Source organism: Capra hircus, chromosome 19 (assembly GCF_001704415.2).
Source record: "Capra hircus breed San Clemente chromosome 19, ASM170441v1, whole genome shotgun sequence".
NCBI classification, from domain to species: Eukaryota; Metazoa; Chordata; class Mammalia; order Artiodactyla; family Bovidae; genus Capra; species Capra hircus.
The window spans coordinates 6,717,873-6,741,921 of NC_030826.1; the positions used below are offsets into that span (position 1 = coordinate 6,717,873).

Here is a 24,049-nt window from a genome sequence, read left to right on the forward strand (position 1 = left end):
TCCCTTCAGTCATGTCCAACCCTTTGCGACCCCATGGACTATAGCCCGCCAGGCTCCTCTGTCCATGGGATTCTCCAGGCAAGCATACTGGAGTGGGTTGCCGTGTCCTCCTCCAGGGGACACAATACCTCTCAACCTAGTGATAGAACCCACATCTCCTGCAGTTCCCGCATGGTAGGCAGATTCTTTACCACCACCAGGGAAGCCCACTGATAGGTTATATGCAAATACCATAGCATTTTATATAAGGGACTGGAGAACTGGGTGGGGGGTATCATGGAACCAATCCCCTGTGAATACAGATACAGAGCAATGACTGTATTTCCAGTACAGACCAAAAGCAGCTGAGTGGAAATAAAGCAATTTAACTTTGCAGTAGCATGTGCAAAGGGCCCTTAGAGGTCTTTTGATATCATGAGATGTTAGAGTCAGAAGAGCCCATCAAGATATTCTAGTTTAACCCCTTCAGTTAATAGAGAAGAAAGTTGAAAGGGTTTTTTGGTTTTAAAAAGGGGTGGGGGGCAAGATAATCTTTCAGAAGATTCTAGCTGATGTCAAGAGACACTACATACCAACCTGCTCAGACTGTTCTGCAGAAAGGAACAATTCAGCAGGCCTTCCTCTTTGACTCATAAGAAAGGTGTGAATTCCAACCGTGTAGTTGGCTTTCTTGCTAGACTGTTGCTGATTTTGAAGTTAATAAAACTAAAGCCCATTGTGAAGCACTATTTGGAAAATCAGAACTAAACTTACACTCTTTGTCATGATCATTTTTTAAGAAGATGACAGATTGGGCCTGCAGGAGGAGAGAGACTCCACCCTTGCCAGGAATAAGAGGATTCTCTTTCTGGTTTGTTATTTTTATTATTTTTCCCAGTGCTTCTGAGATCAGGTTTATCACCAAGGCTGTGGACAAGGCTAGGAATGTGGTGGACAATATGACAAGAACTTCCTGCCTGGGGTGTCCATGAATGGCCAGAACAGTCAACATATAATCAGACCATCTACAGCTGTACTGTTGCTGCTGATGTCTTCATTATGCCTGTGGTATTCAGCTGGGTAATTCATTTCCCGAGTATGGCAATATCTCCTGATATGCTTAATGACTGGAATGTAATTTTGTAGCTTTTCAAAATGAATGTCTACCCTTGCACTTAGCTTTGTCCTAATATGGGAAACAATGATAGCCACCATTTGGAAACAGCATTGTACCGTTCAGCTTTTTAGTGCAGGTTGGGTCGCCAAACCACAAAGGCAGGAAACATTAGTGATTGGAATGACACACTAGATGTGGGTCACTTCATGTCCTTTGTAATGACCTTTTTTCCTGCCTCTGCATGGCTATGGCCATATTCTACAAAATACAGTGGTCTTGCCAATGATGTAAAATTAGTTAATTAATGGTTCCAAAGATGTGGCGGGCTTTGACCGTCACTTACCAATGCTGTCCTGGAATGGAAGAACTACATGAGAAATAAGAAATGTGACCCGTGGGTAGTATCCAACACCCACGCTGCAAGTTTTCTTTAAATTAAGGACAAAGTATAAAAGTGGACAAGAACCTGGGAAAACTCTGGGAGATGGTAAAGAACAGGGAGCCCTGGCATGCTGCAACCATGGGGTCGCAAAGAGTCGGACACGATTTGGTGACTAAACCACAACAGCAAAGTATAAAATGCATTCCTCTGAATTAAACATAGATGTATTGAACATCATTTACCATGCACAGGTTGAGCTCAGAGACACGACTCAGCCACCCAAAAGTCAGGCACGCCTGCACCCTGCCCTCTTGGAGGCCTCAGTACGGTAAGGATAGAAGAGAGCCGAGTGACTCTAAGAAAGTTAGACTGTGCTAAGAGCTCTAAACTAGCTAGAGATGCCACAGAGAGAGAAGGGAAAATGCTCATTCCATCCGGGGAACATAAAAGAAAAGGTTAACATGCCATCTCCAAAGTCTTCTACTTTCCAATCTGGATTCTTTTGAGAAATTCTGTTCTCCCTTAGGATCTTCCTGGAGTCAACTTCTCATTTCTGAGAGTTAGGACTCTTTGTCTTCTCTGATTTCTAAGTGCTTTCCAGTCATCACTGATGATCAGTCCCAAGTATCCCAAATGAAAATGGAGAAATCAGCATAAAAGTAGGGCAGCTTATCTTTGCTTCTACTACCACACCTGCTTTCTTGACTCCATAAAAGTAAAACCTACTATACAGACTCTTACTGGCAGCTGGGAAGTAGAAAGAGATTCTATACTAATACACTTAACTACATATTTTCATATTAAGATTTTCTTTAAAAAAAAATTGGAGGAGAAAAGGAAAACAACAGGAGTAGGAGAAAGTGGAGAAAGAGCATCCTTAAAACTCAAGTCATCTTGTTGTTGTTGTTTAGCCGCTAAGTCTTATCTGACTCTGCAACCCCATGGACTGCAGCCCACCAGGCCCCCTCTGTCCATGTGGTTTTCCCAGGCAAGAATACTGGAGTGAGTTGCCATTTCCTTCTCCACAGAAGTCATGTGTCTTTCAGTATTTTGATTTATCAGCTTGACTACTTTAACTTGTATACTGAATCCTTATACAAGTCTTTATGGACTCTGGTTTCCATGCTTCCTGATGAAGAGTGATGTGATTTCATGGGTAGGTATACATGTACACAAGGTTTTGAAATCATATATTCTGAAAGTCGCTTTATTGTCCTGATCTAAACAAATTCTTTCACTGACTTATAAGTGCATGAACAGTATCAACATTTGAAAATTATTTGAGGATTCTACACAACATTCTTACAGGAAATGAAGACACAAAAATGCCTTTGGCTTTGAGTTGCAAACAAAAAATCTCCCCAGAGAATTAGCAGAAATGAAAGTTGTGAATGGAGACGATGCCAGGGTTTCTGAGATGGTTCATCATCTCCCCCAACAACCTCTTTATAGCCCAAATCTCACTACACAGAGGCATGATCAAGATCCATTTAGCAACCAATTTACTGTGAATGCCTTTCTTTATGATAAAATACAGTATATCAAGGAAGGTAGATGGCCTTGGGGGTGCTTGTAAGGAGAAGTAACCTGTGCTAATTCCTCTTGGAGAGATTTAGGTGAATGCTGCCACCTATTGATAGGTGAAATATATGCCGCAAATTCCTACTCTGACGTGGTGGTGTGCTAATTAATGTTTGTCAGAGCAGATCTCATTACTCAGTTGGCCAAAACATTTTAACAGCCCTAAGTTCATAATTCTTCATGTATTTGTGAGTTTAAAAAAATAAGTATGTTATGCTAATTTAAAACAACTCACGAATTATATTTCTGGTAAGAGGCAAAGGAGCAAGATAGAAATGAGGTAGAAATGAGCTTTGCAATCAGAGACCTGGGTTGAGTCCCAGCTCAGCCCCTCAGCACATAAACAAGTTAATTGATCCCTCTGAACTCTAGTTTCCTCATCAGTAAAAAGTGGATAATCCTCTTTGTGTGAGGATTCCGTGATACTGCTACATAACACACAGGAGGTATTTGATAAATGGCAGGATTTATTATTATTTTTCCCAGAGTTATTAAAAGTAACTATTTCTGATGCAGGGATTGGTAATATGACAAACCACATCATGTATCCACTCTGGTGAATTCTTCTGTGTGGTTCAATTATCCTTCAGCAATGCTGCTTGTCTGGTATCGTATCTTTGACATTCAAAATTAGGACAGTGTGAACATAAATATTAGAACTTTAAGTGTGCCAATTGAGAAAATGAGGATAAATGAGCTTCATTACCAAATGTCTCTGGACTGCCCTAGAGGATATATGGGGCTGAGCAGATAAAGAATTATGATAAAAACTTTGGAGTTGTGTATAAATGGGGCTTTGTGACCTGCTGGATAAGGTGGAGACTTAGAGCCAGACCTAGGAGGTTCACATTCCTGCCTCTGCATGGTGTGGGGGATCCTGGGCTCACACAGACAATAGGGGATTCATAGCTGGAGAATTCTAATGATGACTGAAAGGAGGGTGGCAGCCAGAACAAGAAGACTTTTCAGAAGCAGGACCCTGATTATCACATTGGTGCTACAGCCCAGCGAGAGGCTGCTGAGAGGCCGAATGGAGCCGTTCTTGGAAAGCTTTCAGTGAAGTGTTTGTAACCTCCTTAAGAGAATCCCATTTCTCAAAAATGCAACGCTGGAAAATCTCACATGATTAGTTCAGATAAACACCCTGTCATCAAATCACACTAGAAGTCATACGGACCATCTCTTTTTGAAGAGTCTTTTTGAATGTCATGAGTCTAGTTTCCAAGACTGAGAGAGAGGAAAAAAAAAAAAACCAAAAGAGGGTATCTCAGGATATTTGAGGACCTTTACTTTTAGTCTGAAAGGTCAACTGGTGCTTAAAACAAAATAATCAAGAAATACCATGCCTATGAACAGTTTGCACCTTTTGAAAAGGTCTGCTTGGGATTGAATAGGCAATGCCCTCCCCCACCCCTTTTTCTTTTTTCTTTGGGGCTTAAAAATTGAGAGGGAGGAGGAGGAAGAGTTTCACATTCATTACTAACAACTTCACACATAATAAGCATGTTCAGATACACCCTGGGGTGTTAGTTTTCTTTTCCTATTTTTTTTTGTCTCCTTTTTAGCAGCTTTCGATAAGTAGCACATTTTATTTTTGAAAAAAGAATCAGAGCCGTTACTGAGCAGCCTCGCCCTAAGGAAGGTCAGGAGATTAGGGAGCGGAAGTAGGCTGGCCAAACTCTTTGCTGACCACAGTAAGGGACTGCCGCTTTCTTCCCATAATTTAATTTTGAGACTCTGATGAAAAGGCACCCCCTTAAAAAAATCTTTGCTGGGAAAAAAAAAAAAAGAGTGAAAAATTGTTAGAAAATGATCATCAAAAAGTGATCAATTTAAATTTATGTCTTACAAACAAACCACATGGAATTAACCACAGGGCAGACGTGTATTTGCAATAGACATTCTCAAAATATGGGCATGCTTTTGCAGGAGAGACTGGACATTAGTAGCTTCTGATGTTGGTGGGTTTTGGCCTAATTTCACAAGTGTTCTGAAATTCTAAACATTGCACTTCACAAATCAGAGACCAGTATAGTACTAAAAGGAACCTTTGAATTTAACTGGCCCAGCTCCCTCATTTTACAAGTGGGAAAAACGAGACCTCACAATAGAAAGTAACTTGCCCAAGGTCACACAGCTGCTGAGGAGAGCTCCACGGCTCAAGCTCAGAGTCCACACCCCAAACCAGGGTTCTTTCCACTGAGTTAAATAATTCAGAGATGGGAAATTGCAAACCCTCACATTTAACTGGAAAATCTTCTTTCAAGGGAAATTCTACACCCGTCTCCTTGCAAGTGATAACCTAGTGATTGCACTGTTTTCATCAGTCACATTTTTACAAATAGGTAGACTCATTCATCGGAGAAGGTGATGGCACCCAACTCCAGTACTCTTGCCTGGAAAATCCCATGGATGGAGGAGCCTGGTAGGCTGCAGTCCACGGGATCGTGAAGAGTCAGACACGACTGAGTGACTTCCCTTTCCCTTTCTCTCCTTGCAAGTGGCCCTGGATCTTTGCGGGCCTGTGTGCTAAGTCACTTCAGTTGTTGTTTACTCTTCGTGACCCTGTGGACTATAGCCTGCAAGTCTCCTCTGCTCATGGGATTCTCCAGGCAAGAATACTTGAGTGGGTTGCCATGCCGACCCAAGGATCGAACCCATGTCTCGTACGTCTCCTGCATTGGCAGGCGGGTTCTTCACCACTAGAGCCTTCAAGTTTAGCTGCGGCTGAATGGCTTCTTCAAAGCCACCTAGGCACATTCATCTGACTCCAAGGACTTGGCCTCCTGCTCTCTTCTCTGTCTTCAGAAGGATCTCAGAACATGACATGAATGCCTAAGTTATTTCTGTGTTTGATTACTGGGATTGATTAATGGCATCACTATCTGCCATCATGCAAGTTGAAACTCAACTTCTTTCACCATCTCACTTCCTCCACCTGTACCGCTGACAAATTCTATAAGCTCTACCTCCAAAGGATGCCCCGTGTTCATCTCCTAATTTGTACACTCACAGACCCTTAACAGCAATGTCTTCCTGCTTAGAGATTCTTACCACTTCAGTTCATGGTCCATGATGGCTCGACTGGAAGGATCTTGAGTCAGCTGCACTGATATTCTCCTACTCAAATCTCTGTCAACTGTACATAAAGTCCAAACTCTTTAACACAGTGTTTGAGTGCTCTCTTTAGCCCCTGCCTACTTCTGAAACTTAAATTCCATTAGATCCTCCCATCACCACTTACTCCAGCCCAACGGGACTACTTGTCAATCCCCAAATATTCCAGGAATTCTGTGCATTGTCTCCACTCCTTTCTCTTCTTTCCACTGTCTGGAGGTTTTCATTCCTCCAGATTCAGTTTAAATGCAGCCTGCTCTATAAATCTTCCCTACATATCCCCGAAGGAAGTAATAATTGTTCTGTTCCCTTAGCACGTTGCTCATACTTTTATGACATGTATTTAATTCTGCCCTGTATTATAAGTCACATCTCCCTCACTAAATCGATCTCTTCTATCTTTCAAAAGATATCTCATTCATCTTGGTACCCCTCCTCACCATAATGTTCCATCCAAAGTTTGCACATAATAAGCACTTTCCTTCCTTAATATTTATTGAGCATTTACTATCTATAAGACACTAGGCCAGGCAGGGTAAGGGCTGGAGGAAGAAATCTTTAAAAATAAGTAAAATGCAATCCCTGTCTTCAAAGGAGCTTTAATCAGTGAGACACATTCACGAATGACCTAAGCAAGTGAACTGACTGTGGGGGTGGAACTGGGTGGAGGGGAAGTGCTGAGCATGGACTAAACATTCTCAGTGTTCCAAATGAGAACTCTGATTTTATGATATGGAGGGTGGGGCGATGAAGGAGAGGTAGAGGAAAAGAAAGAGTAAGTGAAAGTCACTTAGTCATGTCCAGATCTTTGTGACCCTATGAACTACACAGTCCATGGAGTTCTCCAGGCCAGAATACTGGAGTGGGTAGCCATGCCCTCCTCCAGGGGATCTTCCCAACCCAGGGACTGAACCCAGGTCTGCCACACTGCAGACAGCTTAGCCGCTTTACCAGCTGAGCCTCCAGGGAAGCCCAAGAAACAGCAAGGCTGCTTTTAAATGCTATCTCTGGGCTCTGGTTATTATTAGGTCTGACTGATCCAACCCATCCTTCCCCCAATACCAGAGTAACCTTCCCAAAGCGGGACTCTGATCATTTAACTCTCTGTTCAGATGTTTGTTGTTGAATGAATGAGCGTCAAATAATTGCAGGCTTTTGTTAGGTGTTATAGAGAATACCAGTTTGTAGGGATGAGACAAACTCCAGGAAGCAGCTGGAGATCAAACAGCAAGGGCATGCTGTGCAAGTGCTGAACGTGGCTTGAGACAAATAAACGTGTGATTGGATAATGGAGAAGGAATAATCAGAGAAGACAAGCATTCAGTGATGGCCACTTGGCAAGAAAATTACACACACTAAGTGAATTTTAGGGTTCCTTTCAATTCTCAGACCCCTGTTATTCTTTGAGATGGTTTATTCATCATTCAATAAATACATGCTAAGTGCTTCCGCAAAACACTCTCTAAGTATTTTTTGAACACCTTCTATAGGCCAGGAACTCTGCAAGGCACTCGAGATAGAGCAGTGAATTAAAGACTGTATTTAAACTCTTACAGTAAAATGGGAATGATTGATGTCAAACAAAATACAAAACCAGAAAATAATTGTGATGGATATAATGATGGGAGGGTATAAAGTGCTATAGGACCACAGAGTAGGAAGCTTAAAAGCTCAGGGACTAGAAAAATATCCCTGAGAGATGATGTTTGAGTTGAGATTCTAAAACCATGCATGAGTTAGCCAGACAAAAGAGACTGAGCATTTAGACAGAAGAAAATCATATGCAGAATTCTGGAGTTAAGAGACAGCATTGCATGTCCAAGAACTTGAAAGATATTCAAAAAAGTTACGGCATGAAGGGCAAGTAGGAAGGTAATGAGAAATTAGGCTAGAGGGACAGGCAAAGCCAGACATGGAGACATTTGCAAAAGTATGATGGGGGGTTAATATTTATTGATAAATTTTTCATAACATTAAAGTATTTGACATAGTGCATCTAGCCTACTAAGTAATAATAAATGTCTGTTGAAGAGAGGATTAATAAGTGAATGGATGAATGGTTCTCCTTTTCAATAGACACGGGCTCATGAAATGACTCAGTTTCAAGTGTTTGCTCCAAAAAGCAATGCCACTAATATAGGAGGCATCACCCACTTAGTTTTGCATAGCGGATTGAACTAATAACCCCTGTGAGGCAGCCCCTAACCTCAGTAGAATTACTGAGAGTCACCTGGCTTACCTATTAAGTCAATCGGCATTAAAAATCAAAGACTTCCTAGAGATAAGGGTAAAGTTTTACCTGGCAATCACTTAGGCTTAAGCTGTGAGAGGGTAGCCTGACTCTTTCTTAATCCTGATGAAAAAATTAGCCTTTTCAACCTCAAGGGCATGCATATGCCCAAATTAGATTATTTCTATCAATGTTTCCATGGACAAATAAGTTCAAGGAGAGAAAAAGAGAAAGAAATCCAGAGAGAGACTTTGCCTTTCAAATGAGAAAAAAGTACAATCGTGCAAAGCCAAACTGAACTCCTCCTTTGGACACCAGTTTTTATGTCACTGAGCCTTATCTCGGATCTCAGCCCCAGAACAACTACTTGTTGGGGATGACTAAGCTGCCAGGATGAGGTGTGGTCTCTATAAAGTGGGAAGACTTTCAAGAATACAAGATGCCATTCCCAGGATTCTAATTGGTAACCAAGACATATATTAACACTCCACCCTCTTGCTTATAACCAAGAGACTTTCTCCTGATTTGTTACAGAGTCACATTCAAAATAGGGGAGTTGATCGAGCTCCAGGTATAAATCCCAGACCAGTGTTGGTGCCTAGCAAAAGGGTCCAAAATTATTTCTGAAGTCATTACAGAAGCTAAGCTTTCATTTGGCACAAACAGAATCTGAATAGAGCTTGAGAAAGATTTTCAGTGCTGTTGCTAGGGACGTGTGTGTGTGTGTGAGTGTGTGTGTGTATTCATATGTGCTCTCTATCAATGATGCTCCCTAAACATAATAAGCAGCCTGTGGAGGTCACTTGCCATTTCATTTCAGAGAGAAATATGAAAAATGCCTACATAAGTGGCTTTCTAGGAAATCTATTCTGCGTGTCTTACTCTTCGCATAACGCATAACCCCGTGAAAGGAGCCAGGTGCATCCAGATGTGGCTGGAATGAAAGCACTGGAATCTTCTTCCTAAAAACTGAGCCTTTAGGTGTCCCAAGTCCCAAGTCTGTTGATTACTTTCTCAGACCCAGCTCAGACAAAAACTGGCATTGGCTGAGCAGCCCCAGGGAGCCTGGGACTTTCTAAAGATGCCCCTTGTTCCTACTGGAAGGATAGCTCGTGTGCCACGAGGTGAGAGGACACGGCTGCCACCTGTGTGCTTCTGGTCCCAAGCAGCTGTGGGCGCAAGAGGGTATCCGGCCCCAGGAGGCTGTGGACCATTTGCAGTCACAGATTGCTGGATGGGCTCCAGGATGCCAGACGATATTTCTTCCCCTGCAGTTCGTACAGGGCAAAGCTAACTGGCTGCCTCATCGCCCCTTTGCTCATCCTTGAGTAACAGTCTGTTCCGATTCAGTCTTGTTTGCCATGAAGCTTATTTTCCCTGTGGGCCGTTCCTAACGGACCTCACAGTTACAATAGGCTAAAGGTGCACGGGAGCCATAGTACCCTTTCACTACACGCAAAAGGGCTTGAGAAATGAATCCCTCCCGGGGCTGCAGTCCTGAGAATACACCTAGATTCCGAGCCAAGCTGTTTCCTTCCCCCATCCTCTCCCTGTACATCACTGGCCCTTTCATTTTGCCTTGAGATACCTTAGTGATCTTGACTTCGGCTCTTGCCTGTAGTAATCCTCCTTGCATTTTACTCTTTACACAGAATAGGAAGGAGGTTTGCTTGCTTTGCGCAGAGGCTGAGCCACAGGAGAAAGCAGAGCCAGTGTGATTTATTGAAAGAAAGCACTGGACAATTACCAGCAACTTGCTCCTCTGCTGCCTCAAACAACCTAACCTGGTAAGTCCAATTTATTGTCGTCTTTCTTCATGTGCATGTGAGGCTTTTTTAGTTACTGATTATTTTTTAAATATGTATATGTTGCTGTGGCTTAAATGATGTAAAAAAAAAATTTGCATCTTCCAAAGTTAGCTACAGGCAGCCCAGGAAGATTGCACACAGGCCATACACAGTGGTTCTGCAATAACACATGCATGTTTACATGAATAGGTAAAAAAGGGGATAGGGAAGCTCCGTTTCTGATAACTGGGCATTTTGTTTGTAGCAAGCTTAAGGATGTTTGGTGCTTGCATAACTGATTAGCATTAACTATGAAAAATATCCTATTCTCTTGTTGTGTGAGATCATTTTCCACTGGGGTTCCTGAGTACCTACAAAATACCTGTGGGATCCGGAAAAGATGGATTCCATCACACTGATAATCCTGAATACAAATCTAGGCATATTGCTGTCTTTAATCCAGTTTGCAGGCTGGACATCCAGAGCAGAATGTTAGCATTCTGTCCATCCTGGGTTGGCATGATCATAAATAGCATCATGATTGGATGCTGAGGATACCCGCCAGGATGTTGAGGATACCCGCCGAAGGGACACAGTGAACATGCACACAAACCCTTGCCTGATCCACTGCCACCCACATTTCTCAAGTCTGTTGTTCCATGAACACATATAGTGGGAAGGATGTCTTAAGTTTGAAAGTGGAATATTTTGAGTGCCCTGTTACCCATGCTGGTGTTGGCCCAGCCAAGGCAGCTAGAAGTACCACTGACAATCAAGGCTGAGTTTGCTTCTATGCTGGGCCCCAAAAATCCCTGTACTCATTTAATTTTCTCCTGTTCTAAATAAGACATAAACGAATTTCTGCAGAGGGGGAAAGTGAATGGAGAGAACTATTGTTTTTCCTACCATCTCCATCACCACTGTCTCTCCTTAGTCTTGTTTGCCTGGCTACTGCAAGACTTTATGACATCATCAATCCATTTCTGGTGGGCTCAGAGTCTACATAAATGTCATACAGAGTTTGATGTCTTTGGTGCATTCTCTCTGCAGTATATCACTGGCTGTTCAGATGAAGCTGTGGCCTTGAGTGCTGACAAGGATGGATGATGTTGGAACAGTGAACAGCATGTTTCTCTAAATACAAAGCAAAGTTAAGAAATCTGAGAGATGGGTGGCCTTTTGCCTAGTAGAAAGTATCCCCAGGCCACTCAGTCACAAGAACAGGGTCATTCTGCTGCATGAGTTGGCTGTTTCAGCAAATGATGGCACCCTAACAGGAGGGAGACAGCATTGTTTAGTGGCTAGAGATGTCAGGAAAGACAGTCTCTTTCGGTGATTTCCCCAGTGGAGTGTGTGTCTTCGAGAATTCATTTACTCTCCCTGAATCTCCATTCCTCCACTCCTTCCATTCCTGGTTGTTTCAAAGAAGACACGCTAAGGTCGAATAATGTATCTATGAGTTATGACTTAAATCTTTCATTTAAAGGATGCAATAGGCAATCAAGATCACCGTTGATGGGCTTTAATCCGGAGCCTGTGTACCAAAAACCCACAGATGAGAGTTTCCGTGGGGATGAGGAGATGCATGCCCCCTCCCTCATCTAACAGAGATTACACTTAAAGCGTTGGAAGGGAAGCATAGAGATGAAAAATGGCATTTTTTAAAACTTAAAATTCAAATAAATTGGTCATGTAAATAATTTTTTCATTATATTGCACAGTAATAACTGATTTTCTATACTTGGATAAAAAGATACTGAGGGTCTTAAATGTTTGAAATAAGCAAACATGTGAATACTTGGGGAGCGTTAAATCAAGGATGAAAGAAATCCATGTAATGAATGTATGACAACTTTCAGATGTTCTAATTACCCCCGTACCTATGTACATGGAATTAGCAGCTGCAAATGTATTATGATTTGAGGTGTTCTAGAGGTTCATCAGCTCAAAAAAAAAAAAAATCCATCTCCAGGACTAAGATAAATGAAATTATTTTATCTGGGATTCAGTTAAGCATTGCTGTCCTTTGTGAAACACAGATATTTCTTCAGTTCAGTTCAGTTCATTTCAGTTCAGTCGCTCAGTCATGTCTGACTCTTTGTGACCCCATGAATTGCAGCACGCCAGGCCTCCCTGTCCATCACCAACTCCCAGAGTTCACTCAAACTCATGTCCATCGAGTCGGTGATGTCATCCAGCCATCTCATCCTCTGTCATCCCCTTCTCCTCCTGCCCTCAATCCCTCCCACCATCAGGGTCTTTTCCAATGAGTCAACTCTTCGCATGAGGTAGCCAAAATATTGGAGTTTCAGCTTTAGCATCAGTCCTTCCAATGAATACCCAGGACTGATCTCCTTTAGAATGGATTAAAATGGACTGGTTGGATCTCCTTGCAGTCCAAGGGACTCTCAAGGGTCTTCTCCAACACCACAGCTCAAAGGCATCAATTCTTCGGCGCTCAGCCTTCTTCACAGTCCAACTCTCACACCCATACATGACCACAGGAAAAACCATACCCTTGACTAGACGGACCTCTGTTGGCAAAGTAATGTCTCTGCTTTTCAATATGCTATCTAGGTCGGTCATAACTTTCCTTCCAAGGAGGAAGTGTCTTTTAATTTCATGGCTGCAGTCACCATCTGCAGTGATTTTGGACCCCCCAAAAATAAAGTCAGCCACTGTTTCCACTGTTTCCCCATCTATTTCCCATGAAGTGATGGGACCAGATGCCATGATCTTCGTTTTCTGAATGGTGAGGTTTAAGCCAACTTTTTCACTCTCCTCTCTCTTAGGACAGATAATAAGTTAAGCCACTGATCCACGTGTGCATATGAAATCCCTTCAGTTGTCTCCAACTCTTTGCAACCCCATGGACTGTAGCCCGCCAGGCTCCTCTGTCCATGGGGAGTCTCCAGGCAAGAACACTGGAGCGGGTTGCCATGCCCTCCTCCAGGGGGATCTTCCAACCCCTGGTCAAACCTGCATCTCTAATACCTCCTGCACTGGCAACTGTGTTCTTTACCACTAGCGCCACCTGGGAAGGCCCAGTCACTGATATCTTACCATAAGTCAATGTATTAAGTTTTTAAATGTATGTGTTAAATGTATTTAAATGAATGTATTAAATATTTTGTACCTCAGGGGAAACCAAAGAATGCTACATCAATATTATATTAATTCTATTGCTTTCTATCTATTTTATACCTGTCTCCAAGAGGTTCCTTCATAATGATTATTTCACTCTTGATCAGAAAACTAAGTAGCCTTTAGGACAAGCTGCCTCATTTTTTACCGAAATGCCTGGGTTAGACAATATCATCTAGACTTCCTCTAGGCCCTTGAGAGTCACACTGTGAAAAGCTGGACTCGCCTTCTTTCTTCTTTAAATCCACTTTTCCCCCTGTGTTCTTTTTTTTTTTTTTTTTTAATTATTGGTGGAAGGCCTATATACCTAGCTAGCCAAGCAGAGAACACAGAAGTCAATTTCCTAATTCCTTGGCCTTTCCATCCAATCACTAACCATGCTTGGTTCATTCTATCTTCTTCACATTTTTAACCTGCCGAGCCCTCTCCATCTCTTCTGCCACACACTGTAGTTGAAGTCACCAGCTCCCACAGGGGCTTCTTCAAGACCTTGGTTTTCACTTGCCACTAGTCCTGTACCACCCTCTCTCCTTCTAGATGCCTCCAGAGAAATTCTCTAAAAGTGCAAGCATCAGCTTTGTCTTAAAATCCTCTAGTGATCCCTATTGTGAACAGGTTGAAATCTGTGCTCGTTAGCGTGGCAGATGAAGTCCTTTTCCATGGGGATAGTCTTCATCCCTGTCTCCTGTACAATGTCACGAACCTCGTTCCATAGTTCACCAGGCACTCTACCAGATCTAGGCCCTTAAATCTATTTCTCACTTCCACTGTGTAATCATAAGGGATTTGAGTTAGGTCATACCTGAATGGTCTAGTGGTTTTCCCTACTTTCTTCAATTTAAGTCTGAATTTGGCAATAAGGAGCTGATGATCTGAGCCACAGTCAGCTCCCGGGCTTGTTTTTGCTGACCATGTAGAGCTTCTCCCTCTTTGGCTGCAAAGAATATAATCAATCTGATTTCGGTGTTGACCATCTGGTGATGTCCATGTGTAGAGTCTTCTCTTGTGTTGTTGGAAGAGGGTGTTTGCTATAACCAGTGCATTTTCTTGGCAAAACTCTATTAGCCTTTACCTTGCTTCATTCTGCATTCCAAAGCCAAATTTGCCTGTTACTCCAGGTGTTTCATGACTTCCTACTTTTGCATTCCAGTCCCCTATAACGAAAAGGACATCTTTTGGGGGTGTTAGTTCTAAAAGGCCTTGTAGGTCTTCATAGAAGCGTTCAACTTCAGCTTCTTCAGCGTTACTGGTTGGGGCATAGACTTGGATTACTGTGATATTGAATGGTTTGTCTTGGAAACAAACAGAGATCATTCTGTTGTTTTTGAGATTGCATCCAAGTACTGCATTTCGGACTCTTTTGCTGACCATCATGGCTACTCCATTTCTTCTGAGGCATTCCTGCCCACAGTAGTAGACATAACGGTTATCTGAGTTAAATTCACCCATTCCAGTTCATTTTAATTCACTGATTCCTAGAATGTTGACGTTCACTCTTGCCATCTCTTGTTTGACCACTTCCAATGTGCCTTGATTCATGGACCTGACATTCCAGGTTCCTATGCAATATTGCTCTTTACAGCATCGGACTTTGTTTCTATTACCAGTCACATCCACAGCCGGGTATTGTTTTTGCTTTGGCTCCCTCCCTTCTTTCTTTCTGGAGTTATTTCTCCACTGATCTCCAGTAGCATATTGGACACCTACTGACCTGGGGAGTTCCTCATTCAGCATCCTATTATTTTGCCTTTTCATACTGTTCATGGTGTTCTCAAGGCAAGAATATTGAAGTGGTTTGCCATTTCATTCTCCAATGGACCACATTATGTCAGAAATGGAAAAAAGCAAAATGGCTGTCTGGGGAGGACTTACAAATAGCTGTGTAAAGAAGAGAATCGAAAGGCCAAGGAGAAAAGGAAAGATGTAAGCATCTGAATGCAGAGTTCCAAAGAATAGCAAGAAGAGATAAGAAAGCCTTCTTCAACAATCAATGCAAAGAAATAGAGGAAAACAACAAAATGGGAAAGAGTAGAGATCTCTTCAAGAAAATTAGAGATACCAAGGGAACATTTCATGCAAGGATGGGCTCGATAAAGGACAGAAATGGTCTGGACCTAACAGAAGCAGAACATATTAAGAAGAGGTGGCAAGAATACACAGAAGAACTGTACAAAAAAAGATCTTCACAACCCGGATAATCATGATGGTGTGATCACTCATCTAGAGCCAGACATCCTGGAATGTGAAGTCAAGTGGGCCTTAGAAAGCATCACTACGAACAAAGCTAGTGGAGGTGGTGGAATTCCAGTTGAGCTATTTCAAATCCTAAAAGATGATGCTGTGAAAGTGGTGCACTCAATATGCCAGCACATTTGGAAAACTCAGCAGTGGCCACAGGACTGGAAAAGGTCAGTTTTCATTCCAATCCCAAAGAAAGGCAATGCCAAAGAATGTTCAAACTACCGAACAATTGCACTTATCTCACACGCTAGTAAAGTAATGCTCAAAATTCTCCAAGCCAGGCTTCAGCAATACGTGAACCATGAACACCCTGATGTTCAAGCTGGTTTTAGAAAAGGCAGAGGAACCAGGGATCAAATTGACAACATCTGCCGGATCATGGAAAAAGCAAGAGAGTTCCAGAAAAACATCTATTTCTGCTTTATTGACTATGCCAAAGCCTTTGATTGTGTGGATCACAATAAACTGTGGAAAATTCTGAGAGAGATGGGAATATCAGACCACCTGACCTACCTCTTGAGAAATCTGTATGCAGGTCAGGAAGCAACAGTTAGAACTGGACATGGAACAACAGACTGGTTCCACATAGGAAAAGGAGTACGTCAAGGCTGTATATTGTCACCCTGCTTATTTAACTTCTATGCATAGTACATCATGAGAAACGCTGGACTGGAAGAAGCACAAGCTGAAATCAAGATTGCTGGGAGAAATATCAATAACCTCAGATATGCAGATGACACCACCCTTATGGCAGAAAGTGAAGAGGAACTAAAAAGCCTGTTGATGAAAGTGAAAGAGGAGAGTGAAAAAGTTGGCTTAAACTCAGCATTCAGAAATGAAGATCATGGCATCCGGTCCCATCACTTCATGGGAATTAGATGGGGAAACAGTGGAAACAGTGTCAGACTTTATTTTTCTGGGCTCCAAAATCACTGCAGATGGTGACTGCAGCCATGAAATTAAAAGACGCTTACTTCTTGGAAGGAAAGTTATGATCAACCTAGATAGCATATTCAAAAGCAGAGACATTACTTTGCCGACTAAGGTCCGTCTAGTCAAGGCTATGGTTTTTCCAGTGGTCATGCATGGATGTGAGAGTTGGACTGTGAAGAAGGCTGAGCGCCGAAGAATTGATGCTTTTGAACTGTGGTGTTGGAGAAGACTCTTGAGAGTCCCTTGGACTGCAAGGAGATCCAACCAGTCCATTCTGAAGGAGACCAGCCCTGGGATTTCTTTGGAAGGAATGATGCTAAAGCTGAAACTCCAGTACTTTGGCCACCTCATGTGAAGAGTTGACTCATTGGAAAAGACTCTGATGCTGGGAGGGATTGGGGGCAGGAGGAGAAGGGGACAACAGAGGATGAGATGGCTGGATGGCATCACTGACTCGATGGACGTGAGTCTGAGTGAACTCCGGGAGTGGGTGATGGACAGGGAGGCCTGGCGTGCTATAATTCATTGGGTCACAAAGAGTTGGACACGACTGAGCGACTGAACTGACCTGAAATGTGAAGTCCTTGATCACCCGGCCCTATGACTTTTCCAGGCTTCTTTCTCAAGGTCCTGGAACGGTGGTTGAAATGTACCACTGAACATGTCAGAGCCCAGACAACTCCCATCAGATCTCCTATAGACACTTATCTACCAGCAACACCGTGATGGTTCACAAATCCATGTCCTAGCTTGACCCAGCCTGCCAAGAATGCCTTTTTCTTTCCTTCCTACATTCCTGCTCAGGCACCACCTTCTCTCACCCCTTTCCCCACACCCCCTTCTCCCATCACCACCTTCTCTCACCCACAAAGTTAATCACTTATTCCTTTTGCTACTTCTTGGCCTTAGACATTTGAGACCAGTGTCTAGACATTAATTTATCAGATATAGACCTTTATTTCCTGGGTTTAGAACCTAGATCTGTGCCTTAATAGTGCCTCAATTTCTATGTCGAGTGAGGATGATAATAGTCCTTATTTCACAGAGCTGTTGTGGGATTCAATGAACTGATACATAAATTAGTATTCTAAACAGTGACTGTCTCAGAGAAAGTGCCAGGGAAGAAAAACATATTATTGTTACATATTTCACATATCACACTATTGCATAGCTGCATACACTTGTATAACTGCCTGCATTTTTAGCCTATGAGCCCCTTGGGGTACAGGTAGGTTAATCACTTGTTTCAATTGCCCAGGACTTATCCAATTTTAGCAGTGTAAGTCCTGCAACCAGGGAAACCACTCAGTCCCAGGCAAGCCAAGCCAATTGGTTACCCTATTAGGACCCTGCTCATTCACCTCTGAATAAGCATCTAACATAGGATACATAGGTTACAAAGTAGATTATCCATAAGGATCTATTAACCTATAGAACCACTATTAATGGTCTTTTCACTTTCTACCTCATAAATATACTTTCAAACTTCAAAAATCAGTCTTCTAGCTGTGAAGTCACAGCTGACTTTTAAAAACTTATCACTGAATAACTGAATATATTATTATTTTTTTAAATGCACAGGAACTGAAAAGGATGCTTCCACCCTATTATATACCGTCAGTGTAATAGAATTGGCCACACGCTAGCAACTGAAGACATACTCGTCATGTTAAGCAGTAGAGAATGGGGGAAGGGGTCATACTTTCCTGTCTAGTGACAGGCTGGTTGGAGTCTAAAAGTCCTTAGTTCACCTCACAGCCTGAAGAGCAATCTTGTCCCAGTCAGAAATGTTCCCTTCACTAAATGTATCTGTCTACCCAGCTGTCAGAAATGGCTAGAATTCCTGTTTCTAATATGCTTTGTTTTACCACCGCTCCTCATTCAAACTGGCTCAGTTCATTTTTCACAGTACAAATACAAGAAAGTTCCACCACCAAGCGCCTATAAGACAGGGACTCTGGACATGCCAGAACTCATAATGAGGGCAAGATCTTGTCTTCAGAATCAAGGTCTAGCAAGAAGCTGATAGGCAGCCAGACCAGAATAATAGCAGAGTTGCTAAGAGCAGGAGGTTTAGAGTCAGAGTTCTAATTCTACTTCCTTCATTTACTAGCTATAGGATCTTGGACAAATTACCTCACCTCCCTGGGCCTCAGTTTTCTTGTTTTTAAAATGATGATGTATTTGTAGTGCTGATTTCCTCATGAAAGTGAAAATGAAGTCGCTCAGTCGTGTCCAGCTCTTTGTGACCCATGGACTCTAGCCCACCAGGCTCCTCCGTCCATGGGGTTTTCCAGGCAAGAGTACTGGAGTGGGGTGCCATTGCCTTCTCCAGGGTCTCTTCCTGACCCAGGGATGGATCCCAGGTCTCCCGCATTGTAGGCAGATGCTTTACCATCTGAGCCACCAGGGAAGTCCTAACGGTCCTATGATTTCTCATAGGATTGTTATATTTTGTCTTAGCCTATGAAAACAAAGCCTGAGGCAGAGTCAATTGCAAATATTCTGTTTGGTACTGACAGATGCAACCTCAGGGCATGAAACTTAAAGGAATAAAAGAAAACGAGCCAACGAATGAGGGGAAACAGACACAGGTGGTTTGTAGCTGAACTAGCCAAAACATCACAAGAGAACACATATGGCTGTTTGTTGGCATGTGACTGCTTCCAAGAAGCCCTCAAAACAGTCCATAGGGAAGGGTTGGAGAGGGGAACTATCTGCTGGATACTCCCGGTCTCCTGTCTCTCACGATCCAGCTTTCCCATATCTGGATGTTACCCAGTCTTTCACTGCAGCCATGATGGAGGCTGGAGCCTCCCTCCGTGGGTCTAGTTGGGCCAGAGCTGTTGAAGCTACTGTCACAAGAAGCATGATGGACCCGCCCTTCACTTGTGACAGCTGGGGGCGTTAAGAGACGGGTCAACAGCAGCGGCCATAGCTCTCTGAGCAAGCGGCCAAAGGCCCGGAAACAGGTAGTTTTGAAATAAATCTGAACAGACTCCACTCTCCATAGGTTATTCTTGCCATTTTGGACGTGGATTGTCCAGGCTACTGTCAGTCTTGCCTTACAGCTTGGCTCTTCACAGATCCAGGCCATAATATGTCAAAGAGCAGAAGTCTTTAATTTTCATTAAGTCCAATTTATCACTTGATTTTATGGTTTGTGCATTTTGGGTCTCCTCTAAGGAATCATTATCTTATTCAAGTTCACAAAGATTTTCTCTTATGTTTCCTTCTAGAAGTTTTGGTTTTAGCTTTCAAAGTTAGGTCTTTGATCTATTTCAAGTTAATTTGTATATATGATATGAAGTGGAAGTTAAGGTTCTTTTTTGCATATGTATATCCCATTGTGCCATCACCCATTGTTTCAAAGGAATATTGAAAAAATAATTTTTCTCTATTGAATCATCTTGACCCTTTGTGAAAAACCAACTGACCATATATGTTCAGGCTATTTCTGGGCTCTCTCTGCTGCTTCAGTCACCTATATGTCGATCCTTATGCCATTGTCTTTATATATACAGCAATCCTTACAACAGTACCATATCTGGATTATTGTAGCTTTATAAGTCTTGAAATAAGGTTGTATAAGCCACTTTGTTCTCTTTTCAGCGTTGTTTTGACTATTTTAGATTCTTTCCACTTTCATAAAGCTTGTCAATTTCTAGAAAGAAAAACAGACTGCTAGAATCTGATTGCAAGTGCATTGAATCTATAGCTCAGTTTGGAAGAACTAGCAGCTTAACAATACTAATTCTTCTGATCTGATCTTGAAGAAGGTCTATCTTTATTTGTTCAGGTCTTCTTTAATTCACATATTAATGTCGTGTAGTTTTAACTGTATAGTTTTGCATATATTTTGTTGTATTTAGTTCTAAGTAGATTTTTGTATATTTATTAGATTGTTCTACAGAGGTTTTATGTCATCTGCAAATGAAGACTGTCTTCCTTGTTTCTTTCCAATCTATATGCCTTTATTTTTCTTATCTTACTTCACTGGCAAGGATGTCTAGTAAAACAGAAAAGGTAAGAATGGACAGTCTTGCATTCTTTCTGATCCTGGAAAGAAGGAGTTGGTTTTTAATTATTAAACATAGTGTTACCCATAGGTTTTTGTAGATTCTCTTTATCAGGTAGAAGAATTTCCCTTATATTCCTAATTTTTAAAAAATTTATAAATGGATATTGACATTGTCAAATGCTATTTGACATCTATATGGTACATCTATAAAGATGACCATATGGCTTTTTCCCTTTATTCTGTTAGTGCAATAAATTATGCTGAATGCTATACTAACTTGCTTTCCTGCAATAAACCATGATTGATCATGATATTATGCTCTTTGTATACTGCTAAATCCAGTTGTGGATGTGTCTGGTAGTGAAAGTAAAGTCCAGGGCTGTAAAGAGAAATATTGCATAGGGATCTGGAGTGTTAAACCCACAAATCAAGGTAAATTGGATGTGGTCAAGTAGAAAATGACAAGAGTGAACATCAATATTTTAGGAAACAGTGAACTAAAATGGATGGAAATGGGTGAATTTAATACAGATGACCATTATATCTACTACTGTGGGCAAGAATCCCTTCGAAGAAATAGAGTAGTCCTTATAGCCAACAAAAGAGTCCAAAAGACATGAGTTGGGTGGAATCTCAAAAATGACAGAATGATTTCAGTTCATTTCCAAGGCAAATCGTACAGCACCACAGTAACCCAAGTCTATGACCCAACCACCAATGCCAAAGAAACCAAATGGTTCTAGGAAGAACCTCAAGACCTTCTAGAACGGACACCAAAAAAAAAAAAAAAAGATGTCCTTTTCATCATAGGTGATTGGAATGCAAAAGTATGAAGTCAGGAGATACCTGGAGTAACAAGCAAGTTTGACCTCAGAGTACAAAATTAAACAATATAAAATGAATTTTGCCAGTGAATTTTACGCACAGGCCATAGCAAACACCTCTTCCAACAGAAGAGATGACTCTACACATGGACATCCCCAGATGGTCCATACTGAAATCAGATTGATTATATTCTCTGCAGCCAAGGTGGAGAAGGTCTGTGTCATTCAGTCACTCAGACATGCCCAACTCTTTGTGACCCCATGGACTGTAGCACACCAGGCTTCCCCATCCTTCCTTATCTCCCAGAGCTTGCACAAACTCATGTGCATTGAGTCGGTGATGCCAGCCAGCCATCTCATCCTCTGTCGTCCCCTTCTCCTCCTACCTACAATCTTTCCCAGCATCAAGGTCTTTTCTAAGAATTCAGCTCTTCACATCAGGTGAAGGTCTATACAGTCATCAAGACCTGGAGCTGACTGTGACTCAGATCATGAGCTCTTTATTGCATAATTCAGGCTTAAATGGAAGAAAGTAGGGAAAACTACTAGACCATTCAAATAAGACCTAAATCAGATCCCTTATAATTCTATAGTGGAGGTGACAAATAGAATTAGATCTAGTAGACAGAGTGCTAAAGAACTATGGATGGGGGTTCTTAATACTCTACAGGAGGCAGTGACCAAAATCATCCCAAAGAAAAAGAAATGCAAGAAGGCAAAGTGGTTATTTGAGTAGGCCTTACAAATAGCTGAATAAAGAGGGGGGTTCATGTTTGGGAACGCATGTACACCCGTGGTGGATTCATGTCAATGTATGGCAAAACCAATACAGTATTGTAAAGTTAAATAAAGTAAAAATAAAAAAAATTTTTTTAAAAAAAGAAGGAACAGGCAATGGAGAAAGGAAAAGATATACCCAACTGAATGCAGAGTTCCACAGAATGGCAAGGAGAGATAAGAAAACTTCCTTAAGTGAACTGTGCAAAGAAATAGAGGAAAACAATGGAATAGGAAAGGCTAGAGATCTCTTCAAGAAAATTGAAGACATGAAGGGAATATTTTAGGCAAAGACAGAAATAGCAAGGACCTAACAGAAGCAGAAGAAATTAAAAAGAGGTGGCAAGAATACACAGAACTGGACAAAAAAGGTCTCATGACCCAGATAACCATAATGGTGTGGTCACTCACCCAGAGCCAGACATCCTGTAGTGTGGAGTCAAGTGGGCCCTCGGAAGCTTTACTATGAACAAAGCTAGTGCAGGTGATGGAATTCCAGCTGAACTCTTTCAAATCCTGAAAGATGATGCTGTGAAAGTGCTGCACTCAATATGCCAGCAAACTTGGAAAACTCAGCAATGGCCACAGGACTGGAAAAGTTCAGTTTTCATTCCAATCCCAAAGAAAGGCAATGCCAAAGAATGTTCAAACTACCATACAAGTGTGCTCATTTCAGATGCTAGCAAGTAATGCTCAAAATCCTTCAAGTTAGTCTTCAACGGTACCTGAAGTGGGAACTTCCCGATGTACAAGCTGAATTTAGGAAAGGCAGAGGAACCAGAGTTCAAATTCCCAACACCTAACTGGATCGTAGAGAAAGCAATAGAATTCCAGGAAAAAAAAAATCTACTTCTGTTTCATTGACTTTGCTAAACTCTTTTACTGTGATCACAACAAATTGTGGACAATTCTTAAAAAGATGGGAACACCGGAACACCTTACCTGTCTCCTAAGAAACCTGTATGCAGATCAAGAAGCAGCCATTGGAACTGGACATGGAACAAAGGACTGGTTCAAAATTGGAAAATGAGTACATCAGGACTGTATATTGTCACCCTGCTTCTTTAACTTATATGCAGAGTATAATCATGCAAAATGCCAGGATGGATGAAACACAAGCTGGAATAAAGATTGGCAGGAGAAATATCAACAACTTCAGATATATATATGATACCACTCTAATGGCATAAAATGAAAAGGAACTAAAGAGCTTCTTGATGAAAGTGAAAGAGGAGAGTGAAAAAGCTGGCTTAAAGCTCAACACTCAAAAACCTAAGATCATGGCACCCAGTTTCATCACTTCATGGCAAATATATGGGGGAAAAGTGGAAACAGTGACAGATTTTATTTGCCTGGGGTGGGCTCCAAAATCACCATGGATGATGACTGCAGCCATGAAATTAAAAGATACTTGCTACAGTATCTTTATTTCAAGTTAAACCTGCAAGAGAACAGCTTCATTGAACTCTTTGCTAAGCAACACGAGGACTTCAATAAGGAAGACCTGATGGAATTGAAGGCGCAGAGAAAGGACAAAGAGAGACAAGAGGAGGAAGTAACTGAAGAGAGTCACAGTGCAGGAAATGGCAAGGGGATTTTCTCTGTTTGAGGAGCAGTGTTGGGGTTTGTGGCATAGGACCTGAATATAGAACAGTCCATGAAAGTTGCAGCAGCTATTTGGAATGCAAGCCAGTGCTACCATGTCACCTATGATAAGAAAAAAACAAAAAACAAAAAAATAGCTACTGCCAAACATCACTGGGTTGTTTTCTCAAGCGTGTATATAGGAAAGAATCCAAGAAAGAACCAGAACCTGTACCATCAGGGACAAGAGTGAGCGAAGCTGCAGCTTGCCCTCCGTCTCCTTTGGCTGGCAATCCATCACCTCTACCGTCTCCACTCCCTCGTCCTTCTCC

The 24,049-nt window shown here is 41.9% G+C and overlaps 1 protein-coding gene across 1 annotated transcript in view; it reads left to right on the forward strand.

Moving 5' to 3' along the window:
• Positions 9,488 to 24,049, forward strand: part of ANKFN1 (ankyrin repeat and fibronectin type III domain containing 1) — a 160,244-nt gene continuing 145,682 nt past the window's right edge. The window contains exons 1-2 of the mRNA XM_013971777.2: positions 9,488 to 9,591; positions 10,059 to 10,193. Coding sequence (XP_013827231.2) covers positions 9,488 to 9,591; positions 10,059 to 10,193 — 239 coding nt within the window. The remainder of the gene's footprint in view (positions 9,592 to 10,058; positions 10,194 to 24,049) is intronic.